Source organism: Centroberyx gerrardi, chromosome 20, assembly GCF_048128805.1.
Source record: "Centroberyx gerrardi isolate f3 chromosome 20, fCenGer3.hap1.cur.20231027, whole genome shotgun sequence".
Taxonomy (NCBI): Eukaryota; Metazoa; Chordata; class Actinopteri; order Beryciformes; family Berycidae; genus Centroberyx; species Centroberyx gerrardi.
This window is the reverse complement of record NC_136016.1, coordinates 5662224-5680217: the sequence shown is the minus strand read 5'-3', so window position 1 is coordinate 5680217 and position 17994 is coordinate 5662224. Positions and strand designations below refer to the sequence as shown.

The 17994-nt window shown below is 40.2% G+C and overlaps 2 protein-coding genes across 2 annotated transcripts in view; both read left to right on the top strand.

The window, feature by feature from the left end:
• Positions 1 to 10331: 10331 nt before the first annotated feature.
• Positions 10332 to 13181, top strand: LOC139918413 (sulfotransferase 2B1-like). The gene is made up of 6 exons (XM_071907805.2): positions 10332 to 10588; positions 11035 to 11246; positions 11451 to 11577; positions 11773 to 11867; positions 11996 to 12176; positions 12463 to 13181. The coding sequence occupies exons 1-6, from the start codon at positions 10447 to 10449 to the stop codon at positions 12570 to 12572; spliced, it is 867 nt and encodes a 288-aa protein (XP_071763906.1). The 5' UTR covers positions 10332 to 10446; the 3' UTR covers positions 12573 to 13181.
• A 3069-nt stretch (positions 13182 to 16250) lies between these two features.
• LOC139918440 (uncharacterized) overlaps positions 16251 to 17994 on the top strand; it is a 38565-nt gene continuing 36821 nt past the window's right edge. The window contains exons 1-2 of the transcript XR_013507549.1: positions 16251 to 16326; positions 16716 to 16909. The gene's annotated coding sequence lies outside the window, so the exon portion shown is untranslated. The remainder of the gene's footprint in view (positions 16327 to 16715; positions 16910 to 17994) is intronic.

The window sequence follows — 17994 nt, the reverse complement described above, 5'->3', positions numbered from 1 at the left end:
CACACACACACACACACACACCTACTCCCCTCACAGTGATGCATAAAATACCCCAGAAAGCAAAATATCAGGTGGTGTAAGTAGCAATTGGAGCCTAAAATGCACCAGTCCAATACAGCAGGTATATTCAGTTTAGTTTGATTGCAGTGAGTAGGGTCAGCAGGTGTAGGGCAACCCTTCAACATAGTAAATAAATGTACATTAGCCAGTCTTATGAACTTGTATGATATTTAGGCCTAGTAATAAATATCAATAATAATAATTATTTCACCTCGTTTTCAGTAAATCACAGTGTCGTATGGACAGCTTCGTGCGGACAGCTTTTCTCTTTTGTATATTTACTATTGCTCTTTAATAAAGCAAAAGTATTTCTTATCCGATTACTCGATTAATCGATGGAATAATCGGTAGAATACTCGATTACTAAAATAATCGATAGCTGCAGCCCTAGTTCATACAGACATCAAATGAAATGTAAGGACTTTCAATGACCTTTACAAAAACTATTTTTACATTTTTAAGGACTCGACAGAACCAACGTATTTCATTCAAATTAACGTTTATTAACTGCACCAAAAAATTGTAAACATTTTAGTCCATTTTAGTTATGTTCACACTTTCAGGCTCTCAATTTTTGGAACAAGTTGATAAAGCTGAATGGGAAGGAAAACAAAAAAAAGTAATAGACTTGAGATCTGTTTGTGAAAGATATGAGGTATTGTGGGTACCTGAAATAAAACAGAAGCTTCCTAAGGACACAGAGACAAAACCAATATCCTTTGTAAGTTATGTGTAAATTTCTATTCTGAAGGGGTATTGGATCATAAAAAGCTCTGCCAACAAATCAGTCAAGGCATATATACACATTAAAGTTTTCTTTACTCATTTGTTTTCCAGAAAATACTTCTACATGTCTGTTTCACTTGATACCTTCAAGTTCTTCTTTTTTGTCTTTCAGGGATTTTCTGAAGCTATTAAATCTCACAGTAAAAAAAAAATGTAGCCACACTCCCATAACTCAAAAAAGCCATTTTGACAGCAGCACTGTCTTTGTCAGAGTATGAAGCAGACTGTCACTTATATACAGGACAAGCATCAATAATCACCAGCACACATATGCTAACACTCACAATCAAATCAGTAGAGAGCACCAGACATAAAAATAGAACACAGATATATCACCCAAAAGAACCTCAGCAAGAACAATAGAAAGGCCATACTAGCCAGTCTACATTTTGACGATTCAACAAGATCGTGATCCTATCAATAGAGGATCTGAAAACACAGTAGAAATGGAGAAAAAGAATATGCCAGCATTTGTAAATAACATTCTTGAACTATTCAGCACATTTTGAATATCAGAGGAAGAAATCATTCTGGAACATAAAATAGTTATGGGTCAGAACTAGCTCAGCCAAAGAAAGAATACAGAAATTGGAAGGTTTAGAATTGGGGGGGCGAGCTTTAAGGAAGGACTTCAATGCCTGTATGCCGCCCTCATGTGGCACATTGGTATACAATGCCTCAACATCCAAGGTAACCAGAATGGTGTCAGTTGGTACAAGGCCATGGGATTAAAGGATAAGGCTGCTGTTTTTTAATGCATTTCTTACCGTCAAAAAATCCTATGAAGATAACAAAATCAGCAATGATTTTGTTTTGCTAATAAGTCTCGTCCATGTAGCCGGTGCCCAATACAGCCATGTCTCAGCAGCCATAGAACTCCATTATATAAAAAAAAACGATTAAAAACACATCAAAGAGCCAAAGAGTTGCTCTGGGCAGCATATTTCATCATTGCGATGCACCGGGCCGGCCGACTTTTTCCTCAAACAACTTAATTAGCCAACCGTAAACATGTTGTCGATCTCAGGAAAGTAGTTCCGTAGCAGCAAAAATAGTCCCTGGCGTAATTTGTTCCCATTTGAATTTGATTTAGTAATAACTACAACAGCCTGACTTTTCATGGTAACAGTTAGTGATTTTTAAAATTGAAACTATGTCTTTGTGAGCTGTATTTAAAGGTTTTTAGCTTACAATTGGAGCCAGTGTCTTTCGGTTTGAAGGCTAAAAAGGGAACGTGGGAAGTCGGAAAATAATGGGAGTAGAGCAAATGCATTGTTGATTTTGTTATTTTCATAGGATTTGTTGACGATAAGAAATGCATTAAAAAACACCAGTGTTATCCTTTAAATACTGGAGATCGTATCCCCAGAGTCTTTCACATATGAGGGTAGATTTACAACCAATGGTTTGATAAAGGAATCAACAAACGTAGAGACAGGAGAGGTGAGTGAGTCAATGCCGGCAACAATTGGGCGACCTGGAGGTTTGGTGGGGTTCTTGTGTATTTTGGGTAGAGTGTAGAAGACAGGGATTTTGGGTTGCTGGTTAACCAAAAAATAATATTCCTTCTTGGTAATTCCCCCACAATCTGACCAATCTGCATTTCAACCTACTTTCAAGCTATTAAATCGCACCATATATTCCCTTACTTTGGTGGCAGTCTCAGCCTCTGTGGCTGTTTTTTCTATTTCTTTTTCTAAGTAGGCAATGTCAATTTCAAGCTTTCTCTTTTTTTCTTTTATTACTTCCTCTTTGTTTCCACCTTTCCATTTCTCACCTCTTCCCTCCCTCTGGCCAGAAAGTCTTCATACCTCTGTCTAGCAGATTTGCAGCTTAAAATCATTTTGCAGTGTGATTTCCACTTTATCAATCCCTCCAGCTTTTGACACATAGTCACAAGTCTCTGAGCTGTGTAACTTATCTGCTTTTTGTTTTTAATGGTAAGGGCTACATTAACTGAGAATCCCCTTTCAACAGTGGCCTGACCATGTGATAATACAATCACAAGCTTGATAACCTGCCAGAGATTCTTGTATTCTTCCTTTCCCTGAAATGCATCTGCCAAAACTGTGTCAAGAGAAGGCCCTTCAGGATCATATTCACTGTATGTTGAGTGATTTCTCCCTACTCCTCTTTGGATGAAGGCCTTGGTTAAGACAAGCAGTCTGTCGTACAAAGCTGGACTGGATGGGTGTTTCATCCAACAGCTTTTTCAACAGCTATAGGAGACAGTTCTTTGCCTGGTTAACCTCTAAAACCCTTAACTCGCCGACCTTGCCCATTACTTGTTTCAGAGCCCTGACAGTTGAAAACCCCAAGTCCACTTTAGAGGTGCCAAGAGCATCCTCGTGTCTCACTGTGTACTTTGACATCTTTGACTCAACCACACCTGTTTTCAAGACTCTGCTCATGACACTGCTAAGCATCTCTACCCAGTCTGCAGTCATGAAGGGGACCATAGAACTGTCTCTCTGATATCTCTGTAGGTATCCCTGCAGCTCTCTGCAGTACCATGTCCCATGAAGGCAGAGTCAGCGTAGTGTGTGGTGATCTTGCAGCTTATGGAGTCTAAAAAAATTACATGTAAATCGATTTATTTTAGTTGTAGTTTCTTATTTAGTGATTCATCAAAGAGCAAAACATAACCATCACTGTTACATAGTTTATCCAGTAGGTGGTGCTGGAAGTGGGGAGCGAGGCCATGATTCACCATGTAAGAGGTCTTCCTCTCACCACAGGCGAAGGAGCTTGTAATGATGCTGTCCGGAAACAAAAGCTGGAATAACTTGGACTTGTCTTCAGCACTCTTGCATGAATAGTGGGAAGTAACACTTTTCAGTGTCCACAGGATTTCAGTCAGGAGTGGTCATTCCACACCCATGAGCCCAACTCTATGGACGTGTAAAAGAGATAAGGTCTAGATTTCATCAGATCACTTACTTTCACCAGTATATAAAAACTACACCATATCAATTCACAACCTACTGAAATCCTTGAACCCTTTTACTCTGTTACACAAGTAAAACATATTGCGTGAAAATATTTGCAATAAAGTATAAAATCTCACCTTTATGTGACTTCTCCCAGTTGTTTTCATATGCATGTCTTAAAGTCGAGATGAAACGGCATTTCGAGAGTATCTAACTTCCGTATCGTGACGTATTTCCGAGTGAAACAGGAAAGACAGGCGGGACATAACGTTGGGAGGAATTTGATTTGAACGTTGAAAAGTGGGTGTGTCATAACACCCGAAGACACACCGAAGTACCATGCTGTTGCTAGCTAGCTAACTAATGAATCTTAGCCTCTTAGCTCTGTGCGCTAAAAGTTGAAGATTGATTGATGGGTGGATGTCATGATATTATTGGTTGAAATTAGTTACGGGCATGCTTACGTAAGCACACGGCATATTTTGTTTAACAGGAAGAAAACATGATTGAATTTTGATATAAGAATACAATGAAATTGATTTTTGGTATTTTTTTTGGCATATATTGTTAAATAGGTGCACAGTATGACCGGGGATGTGATCTAAAAGGGTTAAAAAGGCATTTTTCATTTCATCTCGTCTTTAAACATGGCCGCTACTCTTCTTCTACGCCTCTTCCCTGTGCGGTGAGCCCAAGAGCCCAACAGGGCTAATGTTTTACTTGTGTAACAGAAAAGGGTTCATGGATTTCAGACAGCTTATCAGATTGGCAAATTTTGGTCTGGAAACCTTGCCCAAATGAAGTCAAAGTGCCACGAAGATTTTTTCTGCAAAATTCATAATGGAACACCGCGGGACTGGCACCCACGCAGTGTAGTGCTAGTCCCAGTCCCAATGGGGCTAGCTTGCAACATGCTAACATGATTAACATGTTGCAAGCTAGCTAGTCATTCCTACTGACATTATATGGGTAATGTTACCCATTTTTCTACATATTAATAATGTAATGTTACTTAACCTTAAGATTGTGCTCTTACCTTATCCTTCTGGTGCACCTGAGATCCAAAAAAGTCCCGAATAGATGACGATCAATGTTGGGCTACTGCTGCCTGATGCTTAGCTGATTTCATATGGCTCTTCAACGCCGACTGACCCATACTAGCAAGGTCAAAGTGTTTAATGCAAAGTTTGCAATGGGCACGGTGTATATTTTTACTGTGTGGTAAAAGCCATATCAACGTAGCAGGTGTTAAAGGTGCGCAATTAGTGAGGGGAGGCAAAGTCTCTACGCACGTAAAAAAAAGAAAAAAAAGAAATAAAGAAAGAAAAAGAAACTTGAAAGCCTTATGTTTCTGACAATATAGGGGGGATGACAGTAGAATAATAATTGTTTTCAAATTTAAGGACTTTTTAAGGACTTCAATCATAAAAGGTTAATTTTCCAGGTACTGCAGTACTTAAATTTAAGCAAGCTAAAAATGCATAAGTACTTTAAGCACTTTAAGGGCGTTGTGCAAACCCTGTGGAAATTAAGTCACACACACAAGTTCCTCACATGCAACATGGACAGATCAAGAGCAGCTATGAGATAAGATTAAACTATTGATCCCCATGGGGAAATTAGGTTGTTGTAGCGGCAAACGTAATATGATTCAGTGGGGGAGAGGAAATATCATATAAGCAAGCACACAACTAGAGAAGAAACAATAAAATTGTAGAAAATAATAAAATAATCAAACAATAAAAATATGGGGGATTATGTAAACATATGCTGCCGACACTTTCAACACGTAGTATTATTATATTTATACTTATAAAAGTGGGTATGGGAAAGAAATGGATAGAGGAAACTAGGTTCTTCACACACCTATACCGGGAGACGGGTGCGTAGGAGAGGACTGGGAAGCTGAACGAAGAGACTCCCGCACACTGTCTATTCTTGCAATTCAAACATTTGTTTGAAAAATAGGAACATTTCGGTTCTGAGACCTTCGTCAGGCAAAAGAAATGGATAACATCTGTGTTCTTCTCTCAAGAACAAACTGTAATGAATAAATATGAGCAATACAAAAACATTATAGCAGTGAAAGGTAACAGTGTTGCTGCTGCCAAGGCTAGAGAGGATTGCTGGAGGAAAATGCGTACATTTTTATCACTGTCCTTCACTAAGACACTGTTCATTCTTCATTGATACAATATTGTGTCACATTGAAGCTGTGAAAAGATTTCACATTCACAGTCGACCTCATGTTACCCAGGGCTGTGGTGATGAAGAAATATGAGGAATGACTGATTGGTGAGGAGACAGGCCTTTTATACGTTCTGATCCGATAACCTGAACTGAAGAACAGCAGGTTCGCTCTATGTGCAGCATAGGTTACCCTGGTGATCTACCCCCGTTAAAAGTGAACCACCTTCGTGAGACTGAAAAGCCAGGGTGGAGCCCAAAGTTAGCTCACAAAGTCACTAAACTTGATTTGTGAGACAGGCCCCTGGATTATTTATTTTAATTGTCAGGAACACTCTAGTCACAAGATAAAACCATTTAGCAACAACTGGTAATACAGTTATGCTTAGCATTCATGGCTCTGCTATTAGCGACAGAGAGTTTAGCCAGTGATGAAATCAGCTGCTTTGCTGTCATTGCAAACTGTCCAGCAACATGGACAGAGAAAGGGTCCTTTACACATCTCGTTACCTCAGTAGGGATACTGAAGTCATCAAATCAGGAGGACAAAAAAAAGGCTGTCATCACTCCAGTTATTGGTGCAGATGAGGAGGAGTGGTTGAAACTATGCAATGTAGGGAAGTGAAGCATTTTCCCTTGACGCAAATCAGCAGACAAAAGGGTCAGTCTAATTTGAAATGTGGAGTTTTTCCATAATCTGGGCAACAGTTTTATTCCTGCCCTATAGTTCCTTATTAAATTGATTCAAATGATGAAATTTGCCACTCAGAAAACAGAACTCGGCCGTCAACGCATCATTCATCATGAGGGACAGAAATGTGTCCGCTTTTGTCTTTTGACTATTATGGAGTAATGTCAAAACCTTGTCCCCAAATTCACGAAACCTTTGTAAGGCACTTCCTTTGCTAAGCACCTAATGTCGTTATGGATAAGTAAATCATTGTGCTCAGCAGGCATATCTGTCAATAATTGGTGAAACAGTCAGTGCTGCAAACTAGAACTAGACCGAAGTTTATACTGTATTTCCCATAACAGGGTCCATGGTTATTTGGCACACAGAAGAAGGCAGTGAAGTGACCTCATCTGCGGGGCCACAGCAGCCAGCCCGGCAGCTAGGCCCTGTACTTTGCCCGCCATACCAGGAGCACCATCCGTTACCAGCATGTTGATCCGTTCCAAGTCCAATCCTTTCTGCTCAAAACTTTAAACAATCTTGTGGAAAATTATTAGCAGGCATCAGAGCCAAAAGGAAAAATCCTGTCAAAGTTTCAGTGTATTGCCCTGAAGTGCCTTAATCACAGAAACCGTTTCACTGCACAGTAAGCACACAGGCTTTGTACCAACTGGCACAAACAAGTACTTGTCAGTACTCACTGATAAACAGTCTATTTTCAGTGTCTATTTTTCTATTTTTTAATGTAGAAAGCAACATTTTGTCGACAATTGTGTTGCTAGCGAGCTATCCCAGTGTGCGGCGGGCAGCAGGCAGGTTGTGTTTTTTTCCTTAACCTTGCACACTATCAATGTGATCAACTTTGAGCAGGTTCATGACAGTAGCCATAGTGACTATATAGTCACTATGGCTACTGTCAGAACCTGCTCAAAGTCCAGACAAAACCAGGGAGACCACACAGATAGTTATGGATTTAAAGTAAAATACATTTATTTAACCCATATTGAACTATACACAAAAATACGGTGAAACATGTAAATCAGTATTATCAGTAGTGTAGTGAGTGCATGGGTGTGGGCAAGTGTAGTGCAGGCAAAATGTAAAGTGAAAAGCAAGTCTAATAGAACCCAAAACACAACCACACCAAGGTCCTGCTAGCCGGGAGGAGAGAAAGAGAGAACTGACATATCCAGCCCTCTTATATAGCAATCAGGAGGAATTGATTCAGGTGTGGCTCATCTGAGTCAGGTATGGCTCCTCCTCCTGACACACCTCTGCCACTCTGACTGCCTCCTACACAGGAACAGGAAGAACACAAGAAAAACACACGGAGCCACAAACAGAGGTGGTTTGTGTGAGCAGGTAGTACAAACAAGTAGTTTGGACATCACACAGTTATCCCGGGACTTATTCCGAGTGCATTTGTCAACCTGACAGTGTTTTGTTCCCAGGAGAGATGGATCTGTGCGCCTCGCCTCCTGTGTGCTATGGATCTCTGCCATGGATCTCATCTTCATGATATCTTCAGCCTTTAAATGTAGTTTACAATAATATTTGTAGATTTGTCCTGAGGTGTCCTTACCGCACGCATCGTTTCATGTATGATACACTTATGATACACTGGCTACCACTTCACTCTAGGAGACATTTTCGTTGGTTGCTTTTTGTTTTCAAATGCATTTACTTTAACTATCCTTTATACCTAAAAACAGCTTTTAGTTCCATTCAGATCATCATATTCACTTAGACATACTCAACAACCTTTTTTTATTGTGCCTAGAATATTTAAAGAAATTGGGAGACGTGCTTTTAAGTTTAAAGCACTATCAGACTGGAATAATTTTCCTAACTCATTTAGATCGATTACTTCTTTCCATAACTTAAAGACTTCTTTGCTTGTTTACCTTAAATCTACTTGTTCTTGTTTTTGATTGTATTTACCTTCATTTTTAGTTTATTTTTAGTTTTAAGTAGACTCAGTACTTTGACATAATGTTATTTGGTTTGTTCATTTATTTTATTTCTCGTTCATTCTTTGTACAGATGACACTTGTAACAGATGTAGCGGGTGTGGTTTGGGATGGTGTGAGAGCCCTTATGTGTAAATGTATGTCCTAAACGTTACCATGTTAATTGTTTTGTGTAATTGGATTGTTTAATTTATTATCATTATTATTATTTATGTATTTTGTTTTGTTGTGTTGTTTTGTTTATATGTTGTTAACTTCTATGTTTTGTGCCTGAGGACCCCCTCGAAAACGAGATGGTGCATCTCAAGGGGTTTATCCTCAAATTAAATTTTGAAATAAAATCTCTGTGCGCCTGTACAGTCCTGATGTGCTTTAACATGTCCATGTCACATAAACAAAGAAAACTGTCCAGTTTACTGGTGATCTTGGTTTTGGCATAGTGAGCAGGGCCTGCAGTCATCTGTGGGAAATTAGTTTCACTAGGTTTTCCATTGCGCTGTCTCAATGGGTCAGTGGCAAGCCGGAGGAGAGAGAGATGCGCATTCACACATACCAATGTGGCGGTATAGAGGGTTTTTATGCAAATTGCAAAAAGCGCCTGTATCTATTTCCTAAGTGGCTTTTTTAGAATTACAACAACACAGTCAGCCCTCATATTTAGTAAAAGTTATGGAAGGAGGAAAAACTAGCATTTTCAGCATTGGAGGAACTTAAAATTGAAAATAACAACACTAGATGGGCTTTGCCCTTTCTAATGTTAAACATTATCCACATAAATAACCAAACTATTATGATGTATCAGCGGAAATAATTCTGTTTTTCACAGACCACTTCATAGACAGAGTAGTGAACTGACTGAAAATGTAATTTTGAAATTTGAAAATGAATTTTTGGAGAGTTTCACTACTTTGTAGTTTGGCGTTGCCAACTGACAACGGCAGAAAAATGTGCGTACGCATGGTCTAAAGTTTGCGGGACGGCACGCACATTCTCACGTTTATTTTTATGCATCCCGACGTGCGTGAAAACCGGCGTACGCAACCTTTTTGTGCGTACGCAACGTTTATAGATGAGGCCCCAATAGTGTATATAGATGAAATACAATGGGTGAAATGTTTTTCTCGGATAAATACAATAAATAAAACTAATAGCTGTGCTTTTCATATTCTGGTTTGTTTTTTAAGGACACTTATGAGAAAATCTATGCAAATCAGTTGACAGCAGCTCTGACCACATTGGAATAGTCTGGAGGAAATTAGAAAACAATTTGTTTAAACTACTTTCTCTGTAGTAATTGTTTTCACCTGTGCCATCTGTGTTTGTGATAAGAATATTGGCTTTTGCCCTTATTTGTTCAAAATTATCTTTAAATGGGGACTTACTCTCAAGTGCATCAGCTGAGTCAAAAAATATCATTATCAATGTCATGCATAGCAAATTGTTGAACATCTATTTCATCCTCCAGTTCTACCTTTGAACGCTGCTGTGTTTTGAACTTAAATCTGGCAAGTCTACAAATGTCAAGTTTTACAGTATGGCGGAATTTAAGAGCTTGGCATGTTTTTTCTTAAACCCCTTGGGCTTAAATGTTAGTGGGTTGTTAAAGTACAGGTCTAGGAGTATAGGAGTGTAGCGCTCTGTCATTACAAAATCTGTTCCTAGATAGCAGGAGAGAGAGAGAGAGACCGGAAGTGAGAGAAATAGAGCAATAGAGGAGTTTATATGACATGCTTATCTGTGATACAATGTCCTAACAGTCCAAACAGTTCAACAGGGAGCTGCCTGTCTGGGCTACGCCAACTGCTGAGTTACCCGTCGCCACATTTTTGTGCGGCTTTGAATGATGACAGAGGCAGAGTTATACATCGTGTACAAGGGCGTCTATCTCCCTCTACATCTACACCCTGCACAGAGCCTGAAATACTACGAGGAGTTTTCTTTTCGTCCAGATGACATTGTCATTGTGACTTACCCCAAGTCAGGTAAGCAGTGTGCCATTCTCAGATAGACAGCTATCTGTACAGTAGTTGTTTAAAGATAGAAACTAAGACACAGCATATTATTGTTGGACATTAATCCTTTGTAAAATAGCCGAGATAAATAAACACATTTATCGTGGTATGTTATTTACATTGCTTTCCCTCCTTATATCAACTTTTCTCCAATTACTAAAATACAAGGCTTACAGCTTAAGACAAATACCATTGAATGCAGCATGTCAAATCATAACAGAGCATGTCTCTACGTGTAGCCAGTATGTCGAAATTCTTCCAGGAGTTGAGCAGGTTAATCTCAGAAATATGTGTTATGCAATGCAGAGGTTAGTTTTTATACCTACAAGCATTATGATTTTACAATATACTGGATTGTACAGACTGACAGATTCCAAGGCAAGTTTCAAATCTGAGCTCTTGTGTCCTGCTTTCAGGTACGACATGGATGCAGGAGATTGTTCCTCTGATCCAGAGTGGAGGAGATCCAGCCTCAGTTGAGACTGTTCCCAACTGGGACCGGGTCCCCTGGCTGGAGGAGCACCGGGCCAGCATTCTTAAACTGGAGCAGAGGCCGTCTCCACGCATTTTTGCCACACACTACCACTATAGCATGATGCCACCGTCCTTCTTCAAAGCCAAGCCAAAGGTATAATCTGCTGTACATTTTGTGTGATGCACAATTAATGCCAGGACAGTGGCAGTAAAGAAGATAAATAAGTGCATAATATGTGACCCATACGTATGCACTTAAAGAAGCTATACTCTTAGACACTCTGAACCCAAGCAGAGTCCTCTTTTCCTCAGCAATTGCATGGCTTAATGATTAATGGATGTGATTTCTCCATTTCAGGTCATTTATGTCATGAGGAACCCCAGAGATGTGTTTACGTCTTCCTTTCACTACTATGGGATGGCCTCCTACCTGGTCAACCCAGGCACACAGAACGAGTTCCTACACAAGTTCCTTGATGGAAAAAGTACAGTTCTTATTCAGTAATCTTCAATTGTATTGTATTTTACAGACAGCTGGGGTCACAGAGCTGCAATCAAGATCTAGCTTTGGCAATGTTCAAAGGCCACACTGTTTACTGCTATGAAAGTAATTGTTGATGAGAAAAAAAGTTCCTCATTCACTCATTATAATGGAATGCTTGTGTTTTTTTCCCCTCCAGTTATGTTTGGCTCATGGTTTGATCATGTAAAAGGCTGGCTGAATGCTCCAGACAAAGAGCACACAATGTACATCTCCTATGAAGAAATGATTATGGTGAGGTTTTCAACTACATTCCAACTATATTACAACTATATTCCTTAATTCTGACATCACAAGAATATACCACCTTAATAACAGTGCTATTCTAAGAAGCTGAGATGTGCTGTGTTGCTCTGTTACAGGACCTGAAGGACTCTGTGGCCAGAATGGCCCAGTTCCTGGAGAAACCTCTGAACTCTGAGGCGGTAGAGAAGATAGCAAACCGATGTGTGTTCAAGAACATGAAGCAGAACAAGATGTCCAACTACTCTATGGTCCCTTCTGAATTCATGGACCAGAGCAAGTCGGAGTTTCTCAGGAAAGGTGTGCCTCAGTATTACATATATATTTGTGGTTCCTTTGTTATTGGCTGTGGTCTACAGCCGTGATGAGCTGTGATCTTATGTTTCAGCCCAATACACTAACTAGTACTTGAAATTAACTGGGAATCATTGCCTATTCCATACTGTTATACATGTAATACTACACATACTACTGTAGCAAATGACCTACATTCTAATGAGCAAAACCATATTCAAATCAAGGAAACAATTTACATACTGTTTTTTTCACTGCATTATGGTTCTACTTATTGTATGTTATTTTTCAGGTATCGCTGGAGACTGGAAAAACCAATTAACAGTGGCAGAAGCAGAATACTTTGATGCTGTTTACAAAGACAAAATGAAAGATGTCAAATACAAATTTGTATGGGATTAAAGTCTTGAACTAAAGCCATTCAACTGTACCATGCTGCACAGACTCCCATGGAGAACATGTAACTGCCTTGATCACTGCGGTTTACTTTGATGTAAATAAATATTCTTATTGGTTTAGCACAGGGGCCTATCTCACGAAGCGAGTTCAACATAATCTGGCTATCTAGTTGGCCTCACAACCAGATAACCGGTCTCACGTAGGTGGTTATCATATCAACCCAGGATTTACCTAGCCAGCTATGAGTGCATTCATATGAAAGAGGCGGGGTTTGTAACCAATCACATGTAACATGAGCAGCAGATTTAACATGAGATAAGATTAAACTATTGATCCCATGGGGAAGTTAGGTTGTTGCAGTGGAAAAAGTAATATGATTCAATGGGGAAAAAACAACTAGAATATAAAAAGAAGCAATAAAAATGGCAGAGCTCTAATTTCAATAAGCTTAATTGTCCTTAACTACAGTGACAGCAGTGTGTCCGGTGTAATCCAATAGTAAACAGGGACAATATGCCTTTGCTCTGCACTCATGTTAAAAGAATAGTTCTGTATTTTGAACCCTGGGCCCAAATACCATGTTTTCCGTCATGATCCCTATTAGCAGAAACCATAACTTTATAATAATAGTTGGGTTCTATTTTTTCCTCAAAAACGCACTACCTTCTAAGCCAGCGTAAGCTCCAACAGAACCAGTAGAATGCCACTGTCTCCAAAAGTAACTGCTGGCTGAAGGCTAGTTTTTTTTTTTTTTTTTTTTTAATTTTCAAGATATGTTGGTGATATATCGTGTTTTGCAAAACAACGTTTATCATAAGAAGTTTTCAAAGACTGTCGCATATGCCGCTAGGTTTCTATTGCAGTAGAGTAGGAGGGGTCGGACCAGTGTTACCGGACGGCCGGAGCAGGCGGCTAGCGAAGTTATGGTTTCTACTAATAGGGATCATGACGGAAAACATGTTATTTGGGCCCAGGGTTCAAAATACCGAACTATTCCTTTAACTCTGTGATGCTATAAATTTACAAAAATGTTAGGGAGAGACGAGTTGGGAAGAGATCCAAACAGAAGTAGTCTCTTTGTGCGTCTGTCTCTCGCTCGCTCGCTCTCTCTCTCTCTCTCTCTCTCTCTCTCTCTCTCTCTCTCTCTCTCTGTGTGTGTGTGTGTGTGTCACGCTCTCTCTCGCTCTGTCTCCCTCCCTCACTCTCTCTCTCCCAGGACTCGTCTGTTCGCCTCCCATTGCGCACGCGTGCGTGAGGGATATATTTTTTTCCATGCCAAGAAGACGACCGGCTGAATTCCCAAAAAGAAGAACTAAGGGTTATTAACGTTATTCGGAATACAGCTGGGTTTCCGAGACTAGCAGATTAGCTGTATATAGGCTACTGTAGGTGCTAGTCAGTATCCACTGAGTGGACTGAAAACGTTAATATTTACTTTTTAACTCTGACCCTGAATGTTTGCTCCCTCAATCCAGATTAATATTGAAAAATATTTTATGTTGCAGTTTTTATAGTCTCGTTGGAGTTGGAGTAAATTGATAAAGGCCCTGGGTTTTCCGTCTATTGGAATTGATTTTTGTTGCCTCAGTAGGCCTATATATAATTTATTGTTCTAACTTGGTTCAAAGTCTCTCTCAAAGTCATATTCCACTCTCTAAGAGAGTGGAATATATTGCACATGTTGCCTGCCAATAAAAAGTTGTCAATTCATGATACTTTCTCATCTCTGAATTTTAATACTTAATATACAATGTTGTTAAGAATAGCTAAATAAATAAATAACGCTACACAATGAATAGAAGGCTTCAAATAGACCCCGTGATCGGTGATCGGTATCGGCCGATACTGCTTCCAGCGATCGGTGATCGGTGATCGGTGATCGGCCCCAAAAATCCTGATCGGAGCACTCTTAAAATAAAGTCAAGCCACTTAAGACGAATTCCTATATCTGTGGGAAGTCGGTGTAAAGACTTATTGGCTGGTCAACAAGTCTCAGCCTGATTTGCTTGTCATTTTAGGGTGTTGGCTATGAGTCGAACGTGAAATGTTGGTCTCGGTTGGTAAACTCGGGCTGGGTTTGCACAGCTGGTGGAGGTATGCTAACACTATGAGCTGATTGGTCCAATCTCTGTAGACACAAGAACAACCTGAATGGCTTGTACAAGAGGGTGTTTATATAGTTGATGACTCTGGGGAAATGGCATGATTCAGATTTTTTTCTACTGTTATTACTAAACACCTCCAAGAACCAAAATCACCAGAGGCTATAAAGAATTGCCACATCCTAGGATACCCCTCCATTATGAGATAAAATGAAAATATTGATTCCTGTGGGGAAATTAGGTCATTGCAGCTGCAAAAGTAATTTAATTCATTGGGGAAAAGGAAATATATTATTTAAGCACACAACTAGAACATAAAAAGGAGCAATACAAATGATAGAAAATAATAAAATAATCAAGCAATAAAAAATAAACTATAAATAATTGTGGGATTATGTAAACATATGCTGCTGATATTTTCAAAATATAGTAGATTGTAAAAGTTCATTCTTCTCACTGATACAATAGTGTGTCACAATGAGGCTGTGAAAAGATCGAACTCATGTTGCCCAGGGCTGTGGTGATGGAATATGAGTGCACTGCAGTCTATTTAATTAATCACTGTCTGGAATCACCTTCATGAGACTGAAAAGACAGATTAAGACCAAAGTTAGCTCCGTCCGTTTTGGTAATGGTTATTAAAGTAATAGAGTAGCTGGCCTTCACTGGTAAAGGAGGAACGGTAAATTTGCCCACTAGGTGTCGCCGTATCACTTTCTAACCGCACTGTAAATACATGATGTCACTTGAAAACAGAGCGATGCTGCATTCAAGACCTATGGGAAAACCCGTCTGAACGCCTTGACACACATCGAAGTGTTCTCGCGTTTTAACTTTGTCTGACACTTGTCAAATGCCATGATTGAAGATTTATGTAGACTTGATTTCTCCCCATCAGCTGTTTCACACATAATAAACATACAATTAATACATCTGTGATACATTTGAGTTCATGTTTTTATAGGAAAACAAATTGTAATGTCAACCACGGTCAGCAGGTAGCTGTGTCATGCTCTGGCAATTTAATAGCTGTGATCACAAAATGACCTATGTGGTGAAAAGCGTTTATTTTGATTGTTAAATGAATATATCATTCCCTACACTGGACTACAAATATCTCCTTGTTGGGGACGTCTGGATTCAAGACGTCGGAGAAATAGCGGTATATCGCCAAACCCCGAATTCCCAAATAGTATTTACCACTTGAAAGCTGAGGTGAACGAGATTTTCTAGTATTTACCACCTGAAATCTGACGTGAATGGTATTTTCAAGAAGGAAGTTCGTATCTCCCAACTTTCTCGTAGGACCAGAATGCATCATAATGTTAGGTAGCTAGCGTTACTAGGGTTACAGTTGTTAGCCGACACCTTTGTAGTCTCGCCTTGTACTTGACCACGAGACACTCAACCTGTTAAGATTCCGACATATCAAGAATGTGACATTAGCCAAGTTGGTTATTAACGGTCATATCAGGATACTGCTGAAAGAGACGTCAAGTTGCTAGCTAGCATAGCAACTCAGCTAGCTAAAGTTAGCGGGCATGGTTCCCATCCCTCTCCCCCGTGAGCACAGAGACTTCAGGATGACAAATGAAGTGAAAGACACAGACAAGAAAACGGCAACAAACAAAAGGAATTGGCTGGCTACATAACAGGTAGCTGGGCAGTTGGCCAACCATCCTTAACCAGCTAGTTAGCGCTAGCTAACTGTGAAGTATTGGGAGCAAGTAACTTAGCTAGCTTGAGTTAGAAAATACTTTGCAGAGAGCAGCGTCCCGAGCATTTGCACGTTTGCAAGACTAAGTTAACATTATGCCAGTGTGACTTTTTACTTGTAACTGTACTTGAAACTGTATTAAGTTTGCTAGAATGGCCCTCTCCCTGCCAGAACATGTATGCCATCCTTGTATTATCGTCCCTGTCATTTCTGTTATAAGATGGTGCTTTCCCTCTCTGTTAGGCACATGTTGGCCATCACACTGGTGGTACCGTTATGTTAACCCCTCCCCCTTTCTATAAATCAAGTTTGCTTGTCCCATTATAGGCCGGAACCTCTGGGCACATTGCTGAGGATTGTGACTGATCAATTACGCTGCTTATCAAATGGATTAACTATGTGGCCTGTCACTCCTCAAATGTCAGCTACACCATCGTCTTCATCATTGTCTGCTCGTGCATCCTCTTCCGCATCATCAGTAGCAGGGGGGCGTCTCCACACTGTAAACAACAGCAGTAAAGGTGAGGAGAGAAATGATATGCTGTCAGTGTTTGTCAGTGGCCCATATCTAGCTCTGTTGGTCTCAGCAAGTGCAAAGCTTAAAGGAACAAGCGCGAATTCGCAATAGCTGCGACCACGTACGCGCATGCATACAAGCGTGGGGAAATTTTTGTGGACCAACCAACCAACCGACAGAGCGAACTATAGAGCTGCTGGTCGCAGCTAAAAATCCACCCTCAGATACTCTTACACTGTTATATATCACCAATCTGTGATGTTCAATGCATTCAAGGAGTTATTTTGTGATGAAGTGTTGTAGTTTACTTTTTTGGTGTATCCACTTTCCCTCAACCTGCCTCGTCTACTACTACTTTCAGCAACCCCCAGAGAATGGACATGAACTTGTTGCATTCAATCAAAGGTGGGCGTATGGGCATATAAATACAGCTAGCTAGCAACTAGTTCATGAGCATTGGTGCGTGTCTATGATTGCAGACTCATCCCTTACTCAAAATGCAACATATTACATTCTGGTATATTGAGGCTACTGTCAGTGGAGAAATTGTTTTTAATAGTGTTAAAGAGTCTTAGTGTGGATTTTTCCTAAAATGAACACAAGTGTTTGTAGTGCACCTGAGCAATGTTAGAAGAAGTAGAACTTTCAGCATTGTGTTATGCCAAAGCAGAATCCGTTTACTTCATCACCAGAAATCCATCTTCAGAGACTGAGTGGAGAGTTACTGACCATGCTTGCCAGTGCACCCAGAGGTGTGGAGGTGGCGAAGCTGGGCACCCATTACAAGCATCTGTATGGTAGACAGCTGGCCCTTGCAGACTATGGGCTAGGGGGATTCCAGGAGTTGTATGATTTCCTGGGGGACTCTGTGTGTTTAGCGAGGGTGAACAACAAGAAAGTGTTGCTGCTAATGAGCTACAGAGGTCAGAAAGTGCAGGACCGCAAACAGCCAGGAGCTCCTGAGGATAGGAAGAGGAAGAAAATGGAGGGACACGAGGGGGAGGATGATAACAGAAAGCAGAGAGAGGCGCCAGCTTGCACCATAGGTGAGCTCCTGTGTCCCTGTCTGTCTTCAGGTGTCTTTGCAGT